Raw genomic sequence first — 16,825 nt, 5'->3', positions numbered from 1 at the left:
CTCCTGACTGAGGTGTCCAGCACTGGCAGATGTTTTTCCTTCCCTTCTCTGGCTGCTGCTCCCACCCCTCTCCCAGAAGCACCAGGGGAAGGCTGAGCTCTTCTTCCCACCCGTTTTGTTTTGCTCTTCCAACACTGATGTGATTTGATAGCGCTGACATTTTCTGCCCAACTCGTGAACAGCTCCTGGGGGCTGGCCAAGTGCAGAGGGTGAGGTGGCTCTGCCTCCAAATAACACAGCCTTCGTCACAGCTCCCAGGGCAGCCTGGCAAGGAGCTGCTCCTCCGTGGTCCTGGAGGGAAGGAGGCTTGGGATGTGTTCTGGTGACTCAGAGCTCTCTCCTCCTGCAGTCTGTGCTGCCCTGTTAGCCCACCTGGCAGGAAAATCCATCCCCCATCCACCCACCAGCTGGCCTGTGCCCTTTGCTTTGTGCTTCCAGCTCGTGGAGAGCTCAGCCCTGCTCCTCCAGCATTGCTGGCACGGCTCTGAAGGGCAGTCTGGGTCTGGGTGACGTTTTTCACTCACCCAGGGCTTGGGAGTTTGTATTTTTTGGGAAAATGGCAGCGTTAAATCAAGGCAAAACTATTTGCAGGCTTGACAGGAATTGCTTCCACTAAAAAGGAAAACATATTTAAAGCCAGGAGTGCTTCATTTTAGAACTTGACAAATGAAACAATCCCCAAATGTTGTTCTGTTGCTCTCTCTCATTTACATCCCCTAAAGTAAAAATACTTGAAGCGTTTTGCTGATCCTGAAATTCCCCTTGAAGAGCCTTGTCTGCTACTGAGACAAAACCCTTCATTTCTTGATTGTGGGCTGGGTGACACCAGAATTCTCCAGGAAATGCTTTCTGCTCCCAGCTCCTGCCCTGGGGAACCTCTGGAACAACATTCTGGGATTCCCATTCCCAAGGGCAGAAAGCAGCGTCTCTCCTCGGAGCTGTTCACGGGGTGAGGCTGAAGGTGTGACCTCCTTTCCGAGCCCCACTGAAGTGCAGGGTGGTTTTAACTCCTCTGTGTGAGCTCCCTGGGATCTTCTTGGCCACGTGCATTTCCCTGCCAGCTGTCAGTGCTGATGGCAAAAGAGCCTCCTCTGCTGCTCTGCAGTGGGGCACGTCCCTGTCCCTGTCCTTAGCAGCACCAAGGACTGATTTGAGCAACTGCCTCACAATCAGAACATCTTCCTCCGTCCCGGGCACCATCCAAGCCCTGCAAATCCTCATTTGCTGGATTTGCGTGGCCCTCCCTGCCTGGCTGGAGCAGAGGAGTGTCTGTCTCCAGATGCTTCCCTCCCTGTCTTCTCCCTGGAGCCTGGCTTGGGAATTATGCCCACAAAAGTGGGTTGCAGGTGGTTTGGGGAGGGGATTCTGTCCCCCTTTTTGCTCTGTCTCCTCCCAGGACTTGGGAGCGTGCAAAGAGGAGGAGGAGGGAGTTTGTGTTCACATCTGGGCACTGCTGGAGGCTGGTGGTGAATTTAGCGCTGGCTACAAGAGGCTCAAAACTGCACCTGTTTGGGGTGAAACCAGAGAATCACAGAATCCCAGAACAGCTGGGCTTGGAAGGGACCTCTGGAGATCATCCAGGCCAAGGCTGGGTCACCTGGAGCAGGTGACACCGGGATGTGTCCCGGTACGTTGGGAATGTCTCCAGAGAGGGAGGCTCCACAACTCCCTGGGCAGCTGTTCCAGGGCTCTGCTGCCCTCAGGGAAAGAATTTCCTCCTTGTGCTGATGTGGAACTCGTTGTGTTTTAGTTTATGGCCATTGCCCCTGGCCTGTTGCTGGGCACCACTGAGCAGAGTCTGGCCCCATTCTCTGACACCCCTTGGAGACATTTATATGGGTTGATGGGATCCCCTCTGACCCTTCTCTTAGGGACGGGCTGTTTGTGCCTCTGAAGCCCTTTGCTGTCAAATACTGTGATTTCCTGGGTGTGCTTTATTTTGCCCTCTGTTCTCTTCGTGTCAGAGCTAAAAAGAGGTTCATCCCTCACCACAGCAAGGCTGTTTGGATGGATACAATCCCTCTGGGAACAACCACGTTCATCTGAGCCAGGGGATCAGCCCGAGGTGCTCTGTTGTAAGGAAAGGCTGGGATCTGCCCGTTGTGCTGTTGATGTGAAAGTCAGGAGCGGGATTAGCTGGAATAGGCAGGGATTTGTTTGGATGCTCAGGCCTGGTGTTGGTGATCCAAAGGAGAGGCAGAGCTGCCAAGCTGGACCCTTTGTGTGGGAGGGACAGGACAGCTGGTGGGGAGTCACCAGCGCAGGGTGGCAGTGCCACCCCAGCTGAACCTGGCACCGCCGTAAATTAAACGCTGCAATTAACACCTCACATCGACTTATCAGCCCAGACCTGGGCTCCACTCCGTGCCTTTGGGAGTCAAGATAAAGCTCCCACGCCATGGAATCAAACTGAGTGGGAAGGGGCACCTTTCCAACTGCTCCGGTCACCGCGTGTCCCCGCTCTGGGCTGTGGCACTGCCAGGGCTGTCCCCCCAGGCCTGGCACAAGCCAGCAGAGCAGAGTGACAGCCACATCCCAGGGCATGGCCACGGGCACGCCTTGGCTGGACGCCTGTGCTGCCCTCGGCTCCTGGGTGGCCACATCCCTGGAGTGACACTGAGTGGCGTCGCCAGGCTGCGTGCGGGTGGCAGGAAGGTGACAACGGCTCATTCTGCTGTGCCCTGCAGCTGAGGGGGCTCTGAGCTGACAGAACCTCCTAAAACACTCCCTGCACCTCCTGCAGTGCTCAGTGGCTGCAGCTGGGTGGTTTCTCCCTTGGCCATGGGCTCCCTCCTCTCCAAACCTTGGTGATCCGCTTGGAAGCTACGGGGAAATTACCGGGGTGCCCTGGTGGCACAAAGTGCCAGGGATTGTGGCACCTCCTTCTCCGTGGTGCTGCCTGTTTGCTCTTGGTGCTCTGGTGGAGTTCAGTGCCACCATGATGCAAGATTTCTTTTCCCAATACCCGTGGGCAGCAGAGCAGACGTTGGGAAGGAGAGGAGGGTGGGTGACAGTGACGGATGGAAGCGACAGCCAGCCTGAAGGTGACCCCATAGAGGGAGAAACACCTTTGAACTACTCAGCCAATCTTCATGAAGTGATTTATTTGGTTTGTCCCACAGGATTCCATTCCCAGGGGTCGCTGGGGCTTGTTAACCATCGGTGCTCAGTCAGGTTTTGGGAATGGGGGTGATTTACTGTAGTTTTCTCTCCCTCAGAGGTTTTGGGGTTGATGCTGCCAAGGTTTCTGTGTGGGTGGGGTTGAATCTGTGGCACAAAGTGACAATTGTTATTTCTTTTCATAAACCAGCTGCTGGTTTTATCCTTTTTGGTTTTTTTTTTGGTGGGAAGCTGTCTAGGGAGTGTTTGGTCTTTCCCCTAATCCTGCTGAAGGGATTGGTTTGGAACTTAGAAAGAAATGTTTGGGATAAGGTCTCTGAAAAATTTACTGTTCCCACTTATTTCTAGGGCTGGGGTTTATAAAAATTAGCAAGGTTACATTCAAATACCCACAAGTTATTCCAGTGATTCCTCCTCTGGAAGAACTGGTGAGATCCCATGGGAAGCAGTAATGGCTCTCAGGCGAGGTGGGGCTGCTCCTGAGGATTTGGAGCTCTGGGGTTAAACCTGAAGGAATTCCAAGGCATTTCCTTTGCACAGGGCTTCACTGAGAATGTTCATCACCTGTGTCTGGCAGCGTGGGTCTTGCTGAACCAGAACAAATCAATCCTGAGCTCCCAGATCCTTACAGGAAGGGGTTGCTAATTATTTATGTTATCAGAATGTTCAGGGAAGGAACTTTCCCTTCGTTCTTTGCTTTCTTTTATCCCCAGAGGAACAAGCTGCTTTTATAATTTATTCCAGGCTCTGCTGGAATAGAAGTCATTGAGCATTTATCCCACAGCTGGGCTGTCTCTGGGAAGAGCTGTCAGTCAGGGCTCCTCAGTGGAGGAGAGAGAGAGGAGAGCAGCTTTTAACCAAGGGATGGTGAAAATCAGGAGTGAGTGCCACGGTCCTGAGCCCCCAGGGAGGGCAGGATGGGTGCTCAGGTCCTCCCCAGCAGCATAAGAAGGAGAAAAGTTGGGTTTTTGGCCATCACAAAAAAGAAAACTTCCATGGAGGAGTTGATTTTGTTGTACTCAAACCCTTGGAAGTGGCAACATCCCAACCACATCCGATCTCTGTGTTTCTGCACAACCCACCAAGGCACAAAAATGGCTGCAGATCAAGGCATTCATCACCTAAAATCTGATTTTTTAAATTTTTTTTTTTCACTTTTCCCAGCTGATTTCCTCTTCTGGCACTGGCTCCCCCACCACCTCTGCTTTGTTCTCAGCTGTTGGCTGAGCCAGGGATGCTCCAGCAGGATTTTGGGATGTGCCTGTCAGCTGGCTCCTTTGATCTCTGCATTTCTCTTATTTTTAAGGATCATTTCCCTTTTGTCCTGACCTAACTCACAGTGGCTTTTATGAGCTTTTGGAGGGAAAAAGTAAAGTGGTGCTTTGGCAAATGCCCCAGATGATGTTAATTAAGTTCTCCCCCTCACCGGGATGTTTTTCCAGCTTAGTGCACTGGAATCCTGTAAACGAATTTTGGTTTTGTGGGGGGAAAAGGCCCCATCCCCACCCTGGCACAGCTTCTGAGCTGCTTTGTTGTGCTCCAGCTGCTGCCCCTGGGTCCTTCCTGACATCCGGAGCCTTCCTGGGGTGGATGCTGACACCACAACACTCTTTAAAAGCCTCAGGGCCCCCTGTGCCCCGGTTCCACGGCTGGCACAGCCTGGCTGGGGCTGCAGAGCCGTGGGGGTGAGCGTGGAGTGCCAGGAGGCTGCGGGATCCAGCCCTTCCCGCTTTGTCTGGAGCAGGGAAAGTGCTGGATGCCCAACCTGGCCTTTCTCAGCCTCTGCCTCGTTGGTCTGCAAGGTTCACATGGGGTGTTCAGCCCCAGAGCTGCTCCTCAGCACCTCAGTTTCTGCTGGAGAGACTCCAGAAGAGGCCACGGAGCTGCTCCAGGGCTGGAGCCAGGCTGGGAGAGCTGGGGGTGCTCACCTGGAGAGGAGAAGGCTCCAGGGAGAGCTCAGAGCCCCTTGCAGGGCCTAAAGGGGCTCCAGGAGAGCTGCAGAGGGACTGGGGACAAGGACACAGAGGGACAGGACACAGGGAATAGCTTCCCAGTGCCAGAGGGCAGGGCTGGATGGGAGATTGGGAAGGAATTGTTCCCTGGGAGGGTGGGCAGGCCCTGGCACAGGGTGCCCAGAGAAACCCAAACCATTCTATGATTTTTTTCCAGCTTTGTTCAGCCTGCAGCTGTTTTTTACCTCTCCAGACAACACCTGGGCTGTTTTGTTTTCCCAGAGTGCCTGATTCACGGGCAGAGGGAGCAGGGACAGCCCAGCCCTCCTGGGTGGTCTGTGGGATTTGGCTGGGATGGGATGGAATCCACGGAGCAGCCACGGGAAATGGTGGCTCTGGGGTGTCCCATGCAGGTTAACTGGGGGCTGACGGTGAAAACAACGTGGGAATCCATGACTTAAATGGCCAAACCCAAGAGTTTTCCTGGGAAAGGTGGTTTGTGTGTGTTGCCAGAGTTGGAACAGGCTGGATTTGATATCGAGCCTGTTAGGAAGAAAGCTCTGGAATGACAACTTCAACCCACTGGAGACTTTACTGGCACCCATTCCCTCCCATTTGCTCTTTGAATTCAAGACCAAAATAAGGGCATGAAGGACCCTTTCCCTCAGCTTGTCCCGAGCCTGGTGACAGCACAAATCCATCCTGGCTCTCTGGAGGCTGATTGTGCTGTTGGGAACAACCTCCAAGGTGGATGTTCAGGTTTATCCCTGCCCGTGTTACTCCCACACTGCACAGGTCTGTAAGTGAGCAATTAAACCGTGGGGATGGAGGGAAGGGAGCAGAGGATGAAATTAGAAGTCTCTGCATGTGCTGGTTCTTGGTTTAAAGCGTCTCCTGTTGCTTGTGCTCAAACTGCATCCATGGAGCTGATGTCATGGGAATTTTAAGGTCGTGAAAATGTGGGAACAGGTGTCCTATAGAATAAATACTCAGCTCCTCAGGACCTGGCTTGCTTCTGCCTGCTGCCATCCAACATCCCAGCAGGTTTTTTTCCTGACCTCCAGCACCTCCTGGTGATGGAGTCTGGCCCTTTCCGCCCAGCAATGCTGAGCCTGCTCTTCCCTAGGCCAGGCTTGGCAGCGGGGCTAAGTCAGTCAGTAAGTCAAGGACAGGGATTTATCCCGGGAGTGCTCCCTGCGCTGCCACGGCCTCCTCCGCTGGGTTTGCAGGCATCCTGCGCAGGTCAGAGTGCAATTATACAGCTGGGTTGGGAAAATTCTGCTTTCCCTTGGATTTGTTTTCATGGTGGCTGATTGCTGCTGGATGCTCAGCAGCCTGGTGTCAAGAAACTGAGGAATAAAGGGCTCCTGTTATTAAGAAACTGAGGGAAAAGAGCTTTTGTTATAAGGAGACTGAGCAAAAAGAGCTCCTCTTAGCAAGAAAATGGGAAAAAAGGCCTCTGGTTAGCAAGAAAGTGGGGAAAAAAGCTCCTGTCACCAGGAAAGTGAGGAAAAGGGGCTCCTGTTACCAGGAAGGTGAGGAAAAACAAGTTTCCATTATTCCTTGTGGACACTGGGACAATATTTCTTCCCTTGCTGTGCCCTAAACCAGGGAATCCATTTCGTTTTCTGTGCAGAGCATCCCATTTTTAAGACTCCTTCTGCTCTGGGGGCTGGATTTCGTGGGGTGTCTGACCCACACCCTGCTCTCTGCACGTTCTCCTCCAAGGAGATGCTCGGAACAATAATTAATTTCACACACAGAGAGGGAGGAAACCATGAGCAGAAACTGCTGCAGGTGTTGGGAGACGCCAGACATCAAACGGAGCGACTTGTGGGTTTATTATGGGAAGTTCTGGCAGGTGATTCCCAGCATAACTGAGGGGTTTAGTTCCCTCCCTCCATCTCCTTTTGGGGTGAGCTGTCCTGTGGCACAGGGTGCAGCTCTTCAGTGCCCTGATGATGTTCCAATGGCCTCTTAAACAGGCAGAGATTGGGGATTTTCCTACAGCAGCCCCAGAGTTTTTGGGAGTTGATGGCTTTCAGGGATCACAGGTACAGGCACAACGAAGTCTAAAGCAGCTCCAATATTTGCTGCTTTTACACCACACTTACCCACGCTTTGGAAAGAGGAATTTGCAGTTAATCTCATTTATTTTTTTGCCTTTTTCCCTTCAGGATTCTGGCGACTGCTGGGACTGATTTTGACCTGCGGACCCTGCGAGCCGTGCGGGTGCTGCGGCCCCTGAAACTCGTGTCGGGAATCCCAAGTGAGTGTGGTGACAACGTCGTGTCACAGCCCAAGTGCTCTGTGGATTTGGGGTGTTACTGCTTTTCTGAGCCACATTTTCTTCTCCTGGCTCTTTGGGGTCAGTGGCTCCTGCCCTTTTTTGGGGTCTGGGTGTCTCTCATCCCATTTTGTGCTGATTTCAGCGCTGCGCTCCCAGATCTGCAAGTGAGGGGCAGGGATTTGTCCTAGGATCCCTTTGCCTTCGGGGGTGAATGAATTCTCTGGGGTGTGAAGACCTGAGAGCTGAATTTTGCAGCTTTCAGGCTTTTCAGCTTGGATCTTCTGATGGTTTTGATCAGCTGAGCTTCTTGTGCCAGGGATTTTACCCTTTTAATATGGGGGAAAAATAAAGGGAAAAGAGCAGGTGGGATTTAGCCTTCCCTACTCAACTTTAGGTATTTTATGTGTGAGCCTGAAGGGTCTGAGTGCTCCAGTGAGGAGCTGCATCCTGCCCTGAAACCATCCCAGTGCCCACACCGTGGTTTCTGCCTTTTTATTTGTCACAGTCACAGCTCTGTCCCCCAGCAGGGATCACTTCCAGGAGCTGTTTCATTTCTGGATGTGGAATAAAGAGATTTTTACCCTCCAGCAGGAGCTGCTGCAAGGAGCTGCAGCACTGTGGGATGTTCTGGTGTCCTCTGCATCAACCTGGGGACAATGACAGCACCAAAAATTCCTGAAATCAGGATCCATTCATGGGCAGGGCTTCAATCTGAATTCCCACCCAGGAGAGATCCTTGGAAAGGTGGCATTTGTTTGTCTCCAACGAGGAGATGCTGCTGGCTGGTATTTCCTGGACCTTTTGCCTGGGCAAGGCGTGGTAATGAGAGTCTGAGGATGTCCCAGAACTGAGGTGGCCCCTCAGAGCTGGCCCTGTCCTGGCGTGGGGGACATTTTCCCACCTGGGGACGTCTCCTGGACCAGCACAACATTTGCCCACAATATTTGCTCTCAGGTTTTTAGTGATGTGGTGAAAGCTGAACATTTTATGGTCGTTGTGTTTTTTTTCCTGTAGTAAATACACAACCTCGAGGTGCAACCACCCAAAACCACGGAATATTCTTCTCTTTAAACCCTCAGCATTTTTCCCATCAAAGACACCTTGATGCTTTTTAAAATGTCTGTGCCCATCTTGGTCTCGCTGGTGCTGTACAAGGTGGCAGGACAAGGATGGTCCCTCACTCCCCACCCCTCAGGACAGGCCAGCGAGGGAGCTGCTGCCCATCACTGCAGGGTTTTTGTGGTGTGCAGGGCGTTATCTGCCAGCCTTTCTTGCCTTATCTCACCTGGCTTTAATTGAAAATGAGTGTCAGGGCTGCTGGATGATGGAGAGCCTGAGGACAGGGTTTGTTCCTGCAGAGAAGGGTGCGATGGGGACAGCATCGAGGCTGTTCTGGTTGTGGAGGGAGAGGCAGCTCCTGAGCGCCCCAGACTCTGTGGGACAGGGGGATCACACCCATCCACGGGGTTTTCCTTCCCTCCTCCACTTTCAAGCTAAGTGGCACCATCAGGTGCTGGGAAATTCTCTCTTTGCCCTCACTCTGAGTTTCTTAGGACAGGTTTTCACTGCAGTGCAGATCTCTCCAAGAAACACCTTAACCTTCCTCCCAAAGAGAGCCTTGTGTGAATAAACACAAACTGGAATTTATTTTGGAAAATATCTGTAAGAGACCCCGGTGCAGCTAAATAATAGTATTATTTAAATTGTATTAATTTAATAAATAATTGTATTAGCTGAGGTTTGAGCTCCTGCTAAGGTCTCACTTCCAACACAGTCAGATAATAATGGTAATAACAATATTTAGCACCAATTTCTTAATTACTGCTCAGTTCAGCTGCTGTTGGAATTTAGTGGGATAAAGCTGACACTTCCAGCATGTCTGTGGAGAACAGGGAATGAGCTTTTCATCCACTTGATCTACAACAGGCTGGTTTGCTTGGCCCTAAGGAGTCCCAGGTAGGGTTCAAAGGTGCACAATTGCCCTGGTTCAGCTCCAGGCTGAGTCTTGGGACTCTGGCAGCTTCAGGAAAAATCCTTTTAGTGCCTCTGAAGCTTAAAAACCCCATTGAATCTGTCAGCTGAAGGAAAGCCACCAGAAAAGGAGAGCCCCCAATTGTCTCTCCTGCTCCTATGGCAGGAAATGTGTTTAAAGCAGTGTGGGAGAGCAGCATTGCTCGCTATCGCCAATCCCAAATTGTCCCTTGGACAGCCCCTCTCTCCCACCTTCTCTCCAACCCCATGTCCTTGTTTTCCTTCCCTCCCTGAGGTGTTTTTGTGTCCCCCCAGGCCTGCAGGTTGTCCTCAAGTCCATCATGAAGGCCATGGTGCCCTTGCTGCAGATTGGGCTGCTCCTCTTCTTCGCCATCGTGATGTTTGCCATCATCGGGCTGGAGTTCTACATGGGCAAATTCCATAAAACCTGCTTTTCCAACGAGACAGGTGAGCTCTGCCCTTTGGACCTTTCTATCCTGCTTCCCTGTTGCTTTTCCTTTGGCCTCTTCCACATTCCCTGCCTTCTCTCCCTCTTTAGCCACGTATTTTGAGAGTTACCAGAATTTTGTGCCCACCCTGCATGGACTGGGACAGATTCTCCTCTCTCTGATGCCCCTGGGCTGCTCCCAGTCTGCCTAAGAGTGAGATGAAAAATTCTTTTGGGATAGGAGGCCCTAAGAACTTTCACAGCAGAAGCCCAGAACCAAATTCCTGTTGTTTGATTTTATTCTTCAGTGTCTGTTTGCATTTTCATTGGGTTCTGCTTTATGCGCCCAGAGTTTCCTGGGAAGGTTTCTGGGCAAACTTTGGTGTGGAACAGTAAAAGATCAAAAAGTCTGGGAGCAACCAAAAAATAAAAGGACGATAAATGGGAGGTAAGGAGTCCTTTGATGGAGAAAGGATAAAAATGACCTTCAGAGAAGGGAAATTGGGCACTGGAGAGTGAATGATGTGTGTGCCTGTGACTGAGCAATAAACCCCGTAAAATGGAGGCAGAGAAGGATGATCCCAGAGAGTCTTGGCTGGGAACAGCTGTGTCAAATCATGGAATCATGGAATGGTTTGGGCTGGGAGGGACCTTAAAGATCATCTTGTTCCACCCCATTCCTTTATAGTAGTGTTAATATGTTTATTTTCTGATAACACACATAAAAATACTGTCCTTGTCTCCAAACCATTGCATTTTAAGGTGCAATTGACTTTCTTTAAACACAGCCTTCTATTTTCACTTGTTATCGCTAATAGGTCTTAATATTGATTTATTTCTGTGCAATCCAGTGGTGATAAAACAATGTCCCTGCCAAATCTCAGAGCTTTCTGATGGGAACACTTTAATACACTCAGTGTACACAGAGATTTGCAAAGGGAGTTCTTGCTCGAGTTCCTATGGAATGCTGGAAAAACATAACGCAGGTCACGGAAGACCGTCGGGAGTTACGGTTTGTGAGAAAATCCCAGCGATTCCTGGAGGAAATGAGTTTTTGGACTGGATTTGTAGGAGGAAAAAGCCTCTTTGTGGGTAGTGTGGCCCCTGCGAGGGGCTGCAGCAGTGAGGACAGGGGGACAGGGACAGCGGTGACGATATTGGTGTGGAGGAAGCAGCAGAGTTTGTGCCGAGGTGGTGGGGAGGATGAAATCCTGAGCAGGCCGGCGTTTCCTAGGAGCATTTCCAGGTCTGTTAAACTGCAGACGGGGTGGGGGATGTTTGTGCATCCTCTGTGTGCAGGAGGCAGCCAGAGCCCGAGGCTCTCCCTCACGGCTGACACACACAGCAGGGAGGATTTTCTTCTCCCCCAGAACCTCGCAAGTGCAAAAGCGAAACATCACCCCCAGAGTGATGGACTTAGCTCCCTGCAAAGACTGCGTGCTCCCTGCAGACTCATCTCTGCCATGAGTGGGGACCAAGAGGTCTCCATGCCAGGTTTTGGGGACCGAGGACAGGTTTTTGTCACGGGTGATGTCGTGTGTAAGCGCCTCTTGCTGGCTGGGTGCGTTCCAGCCCGGAATTGGGAGTGCAGCCGAAGCTCTGCTGCCTGTGCTGCATTTCTCTGCATGGCAGCAGCTGCCAGCTCGGTGGGAGCTGTGGCTCAGCTCCCAAATCCCCTCACCAGGAGGGGGAAAGTGCCTGTGCCCTGGTCACTCTGTGCTCTGAGGCTGCCAAGCTGGATTTGGGTGAGTTATGGGGATCCATTCCAGCTGCTGGGCGGGAAATGGTGTTTCTGGAAAGGAGACTGAGGGAGGCTTCCTGGCACTGCATCCCCAGGGAGCAGAGCAGCAGAGCAGCCACAAAGCTTTTTAAAACCTAAAGTGCTCCTCATCCCCACAGAGGTGCATTAAGGAGCCCAGGCAGAGACCACGGGCTCTGAACCGGCCTGAGCAGGGAAATGTGAACTCATTAAAGAGATGCCTCTGGCAGTGGCCGGGAAATGGGAGGAGGGAAAGCTGCTCGTGCTTCTTGCTGTTCCAAATCCCCAAAGTGAGCAAACCCCTGGGATTTTTCCTGGAATCAGGAGCTGCACGAGAGGTACCAGCTGGGCATCATGAAGGGCACCAAGCAGAGGTGTCAACACCGAGTGTTGCTCTGCTGAGTCAATAGCCTGGGTAGGTCAGGGCACCAAACTGGCACCAAAATATGGCCAAGGGGTTATTCAAGGCCTTTCCCCCTCAGCCTGAGTGTTCTAAGCTGGAAACATGTCATTATTTTAATGGAAATTGGGCAAAACTCAGTGTCAGTGCATGCTCCAGTCTTGTTTCCCTCTCCCTGCACCCTCCTTGCTGTCCTGTTCTGCTGACACTAGATTATTTTGAAGCACCTGACCCAGCCCAAGTGCTACTCCAGGAGAAAGGGCATCACATTTATTTCCCATTTTTCCTTGAGATTCATCTTTCCTCTGTCTCTCCAGCCATGAGGAGTAAGGGCCAGTTTTGGTCACTGCTTTAAAAAGGAAAAAATCCCCCCTTCCCACCCCTTTGTGGTGGATGTGCACTGTGTTTTCAGAGAATTCCCTGGCAGCAAAAAGCCAAACTGAAATGAAACTGGATCCTTTTTCCACAAATGGTCTGCAGGAGCCAGCTTTGGCATTTTCTTCTCTCACCAAGCCCTCGTGAGAGCCTGTGGTGACCCATATGGGAGCTGGAGCTTTGCCCTGCACCGAGGCATTGAGTCAACAGGGAAGTGTCCCATATATATTTATATAAATCCACGCACACTTCGATCCTGCTCCACAGTGACAATTTTGTTTTCCTCCTGCAGGCTCTGCTCTGTGGAATGATTGTTCCTAATTCTCGTTAGGGCTGCTGCTGCTTTTCCCCCGGTGAATTGGATTTTGTTCTGTTTGCTGCTCCATTACCAACCATAACGTGTCCCTTTAAAAACCCTTAAAAAACCCTTTAATCCTTCCCCAATCGCAGCTCTCCAAACAGGCTATGACTTGGGATTTTTGTTTACTCCAAAAACCCAGCGCTGGAGTTTTCCAAGCTGCTCTGGATGGCTGCAACCCTTCCCAGCTGAGCCTGGAAGATGCTGGGCACCCTCCTGGCCATTCCTGGTTGTCCTTCCCTGGCAGATTTATCCACCTTGGCCTTCTCTGGGTCTGCAATGAAACTCAGCAGAGAAGCACCATCCCACAAGGATTCTTTCCCTGCCACATGTGCTGCATTTGGAGCAAAAATGTGGAGCCTGGGCAATTTTGGGGCAGTCCACACCCCAAAATTGGCACTGGTGTGGAAGGTGCCCTTTTGATTTCATGTTATAGAGCCAATATTTAGCACTTTGGGGTGTTTGAGGTGTGTCCCATTCCCAAAGCCCTGCTTTTACCACGCTCTTGGTTTTATTTTTTTGTGGTGTTTTTGGGGCTTTTTTGTGTGTGTGGTACTTTTGTGCTGCTCTTACACCATTTCCAGGCCTCTCAGATGTTTTGAACTGTCATGAGCCAGGAATTATTTGCAGTTTGGAAGCCTCTTCTCCCAGCTAACAGGTGGCAGGACGACAGGAAATGGCCTCAAGTTGCACCATGGGAGGTTTAGACTGGAGATTTGGGGAAATTTCCTCACTGAAGGGGTGGTCAGGCACTGGAAGGAGCTGCCCAGGGTGGAGTCCCCATCCCTGGAAGTGCTCAAAAACATGTGGATGGGGCACCTGGGGACATGGGTTAGTGGTGCTGCACTGATGATGTCACTTGATGATCTTGGAGGTCTTTTCCAACCTTAACAATTCCACGATGTGAGATGGCAAACTGCGAATTTTGGGTGCTTCAGGGACGGCTCTGCTCCACCCTGCACTAACCCATCTCTCACAGCCCAGCAATATGGAAACTTTTCCACGTCCATAGTGGCACAAAGAAACCCAAAATGTGAATTTAATCCTTGCAGTGGTGCCAGGAGGATGCAGCAGCACCAGGCAGGAACTACTCAGGATGGTTTCAGTAATTTTCAGGATGATTCCAATCAGGAATTCTCCAGGATGGTTCCAGTCAGGAACTTTCCAGGATGGTTGCAGTCAGGAACTTCTCAGGATGGTTTCAGTAATTTTCAGGATGATTCCAATCAGGAATTTTCAGGATGGTTTCAGTCAGGAACTTCTCGGGATGGTTCCAGTAATTTCCAGGATGGTTCCAGTCAGGAACTTCTCAGGATGGTTTCAGTAATTTTCAGGATGATTCCAATCAGGAACTTTTCAGGATGGTTCCAGTCAGGAACTTCTCGGGATGGTTCCAGTAATTTCCAGGATGGTTCCAGTCAGGAACTTTCCAGGATGGTTCCAGTCAGGAACTTCTCAGGATGGTTTCAGTAATTTTCAGGATGATTCCAGTCAGTACCTTCTCTTCCCTCTCTGCAGGTGAGGAGGTGGGAGATTTTCCCTGTGGAGAGGAGCCTCCTGCCAGGCAGTGTGAGAGCGGGACCACGTGCAGGGAGTACTGGCAGGGCCCCAACTATGGCATCACCAACTTTGACAACATCCTCTTCGCCGTGCTCACGGTCTTCCAGTGCATCACCATGGAGGGCTGGACCGACATCCTCTACAACGTGAGTCCTCTGCTGGGGCTGGGGGTGTTGGTTGGGAAAAGATGGTTCTGGGAGAAGAAATTAATTTAGTTTGTGTGGTTTTCACCTCCTGCTCCCTTGGTTTTCAGGAGGATTGTTCCTGTTTTCCTGAGGGGCTGTTTCTGGTTGAATCCGTGGTGCTTTGAGGCTGCAGATGGGATGTGTGGTGGCAGTGGGGTGGTGCCAGTGTTGGTGTCACCCCAAGGTGCTCCTGTGCTCTGCTGGGTGAGTCGGAGCAGGTTCTCACAGTGCCCCACAGAAAATCCAAACTGTACAAAACTGGGTGGCAAAAGCAGCAACTCCTTAATATTCTGTACCTGGAGGTTTCCTCTCCTGATGGGTGTAGTCCTTGTTGATCAAACTTGTGATTCTGAGCTCCAGGACTTGTTTTGGTTAGTCCAGTCCAGTTTTATAGAGCTCTGTCACTCACCTTCACCCCTGGTGTGACTCTGTGGGCTGCACAGAGGATGCACCAGGCTGGATTTCCCTGCCTCCTGCAAGGCAGGACCACGACTGTCACAACCTCTTGGCTGGCCAGTTTTGCTCTTCCCAGTTTGACAAAGAGCCAGACAATGCCACCCAGCCTCTGCTGGCTTCCAGGCAGTGCAATGCTCTCCTTTGAGGGCGTAGTTTCTGTGGGAAAATCCCAAAGTTGGGCATTCCTGATGCCCTCAGCCCATTTCTCTGGCAGGAGGGATGATGCTGAAGTGTTCTTCCTCACAGACTCCAGACCCATGCTGGGCCCTTTCAGTCCTTCCTGGGAGGGTTTCTGTAGCAGCAGGAAAGGATTATCCTCAGCCACAGCAATTGCCAGGTACAATTCTGCTGTGTTTGGAGCCAATAAATCTGATTTATTCCCTTCTCCCTCTGCTGCTCAGTTCCTCCATCTATTCCCAGTCTCTGACCACTTAAATCCATCTCTAGAAGATTTCCCCGTTACATTTCTCCCCTCACCCTGAAGCTTCCCTGCACCAGCAGTTTCTCCCCTCCTCATTCAGCATTCCTGCTCCTTCCTGCTGGTGCCAAGTGTTGTAAGAAGAGCCCATTAGCATCCTGTCTGGGATTGATTAATCAATATGTGGTGTATGAGATCATCTTCTCCCACCCTGCCTCTGGTACCACACGCAGAACCCCGAGCTTACCATGGGGGTATTGATTTTGGGGGTTGCTTTGAAGCTGTTGTAGTTGCATTCCAGATACCCATTAATCTAATTGGGAACAGGTGCCTGAAGCACCTGCAGGGTTGGATTTGTTGTGTCTGAGACCTCAGCTTAGGGTTTGATGCTGGGATCTGGCAGATCTGAGGGGCTCTGGATGTTCTGGTGGAGGGTGAGTGGTTTGTGCTGTGCCACGGGACACTCAGCAGAAGTAACTCCCTGTCCCTTGTCCCTGAGGGCTGTCACCCCCTCCCTGTGCTGCTCTGCTGGCTGAGAACCTGGCTGTGCTTTTGCAGGTTGGAAACTGAGAGAAGCTGTGGGTGGGGAAGATCCTCTCTGTGCAGTCCTCAGCTTTTTCACAGCTTCAGTCATGTGCTGGTTTCTGGCCACTTGTTTGTTGGTTTGGTGTCCTCTGTGCCTACTCCAAGTTCATCAGACTGAAAAAGGAGACAAAAGCCCAGATTATACTGCAGCAGTGACTGAAAATCCTCTTTGGGGTGTTTGTGGATGCGTGGTCAGGCTGTGCCCAGGAAACAGCAGTGAAGTCCTGGAATTACAGAATGGTTTGGGTTGGAAGGGACCTTAAAGATTATCCCATCCCACCCCTGCCATGGCAGGGACACCTCCCACTGTCCCAGGCTGCTCCAAGCCCCAATGTCCAGCCTGGCCTTGGGCACTGCCAGGGATCCAGGGGCAGCCCCAGCTGCTCTGGGCACCCTGTGCCAGGGCCTGCCCACCCTCCCAGGGAACAATTCCTGCCCAATATCCCACCTAACTCTGCTCTCCTTCAGTTTAAAATCATTACCCCTTGTTCTGTCACTCTACCCATATAAATAGTCCCTCTCCCTCCTTTTCATAAGCTCCTTTAGGCCCTGCAAGGGGCTCTGAGCTCTCCCTGGAGCCTTCTCCTCTCCAGGTGAGCACCCCCAGCTCTCCCAGCCTGGCTTCAGAGCAGAGAGGCTCCAGCCCTCAGAGCATCTCTGTGGCCTCCTCTGGACTTGTTCCAGCAGCTCCAGGTCCTCCTGGTGTTGAGGACCCCAGAGCTGGACACAGAACCCCAAGTGGGGTTCCACAAGAGCAGAGTAGAGGGGGAGAATCAGCTCCTCATCCTGGCCACTCCTCTGGAGATGGAATCCAGGCAGCTCAGCAGCTGCACAGGGATGCTGCCTGAACCAGCCTGATCCCTGCTGGACCCAGGCTGGGAAGAAGCTGGAAGATGTTTCCTCTTGAATCCAGAACTGTTAGAGTAAGTGAACACATGCTCAGACTTA

General features: G+C 51.6%; 1 protein-coding gene across 24 annotated transcripts in view; it reads left to right on the top strand.

Annotated features, from left to right (window-relative positions):
* Nucleotides 1–16,825, top strand: part of CACNA1B (calcium voltage-gated channel subunit alpha1 B) — a 265,839-nt gene that overhangs the window by 87,070 nt on the left and 161,944 nt on the right. For all 24 annotated transcript variants that reach the window (XM_032130521.1, XM_032130533.1, XM_032130526.1 and 21 more), the window contains 3 exons: nt 7,250–7,341; nt 9,649–9,801; nt 14,192–14,379. In XM_032130521.1, the coding sequence (XP_031986412.1) occupies nt 7,250–7,341; nt 9,649–9,801; nt 14,192–14,379 (433 nt within the window). The remainder of the gene's footprint in view (nt 1–7,249; nt 7,342–9,648; nt 9,802–14,191; nt 14,380–16,825) is intronic.

The sequence above is a fragment of the Corvus moneduloides genome, chromosome 21, assembly GCF_009650955.1.
Source record: "Corvus moneduloides isolate bCorMon1 chromosome 21, bCorMon1.pri, whole genome shotgun sequence".
NCBI classification, from domain to species: domain Eukaryota; kingdom Metazoa; phylum Chordata; class Aves; order Passeriformes; family Corvidae; genus Corvus; species Corvus moneduloides.
Note: the sequence above shows the minus strand (reverse complement) of the source record. Positions and strands in the feature narration are given on the sequence as shown.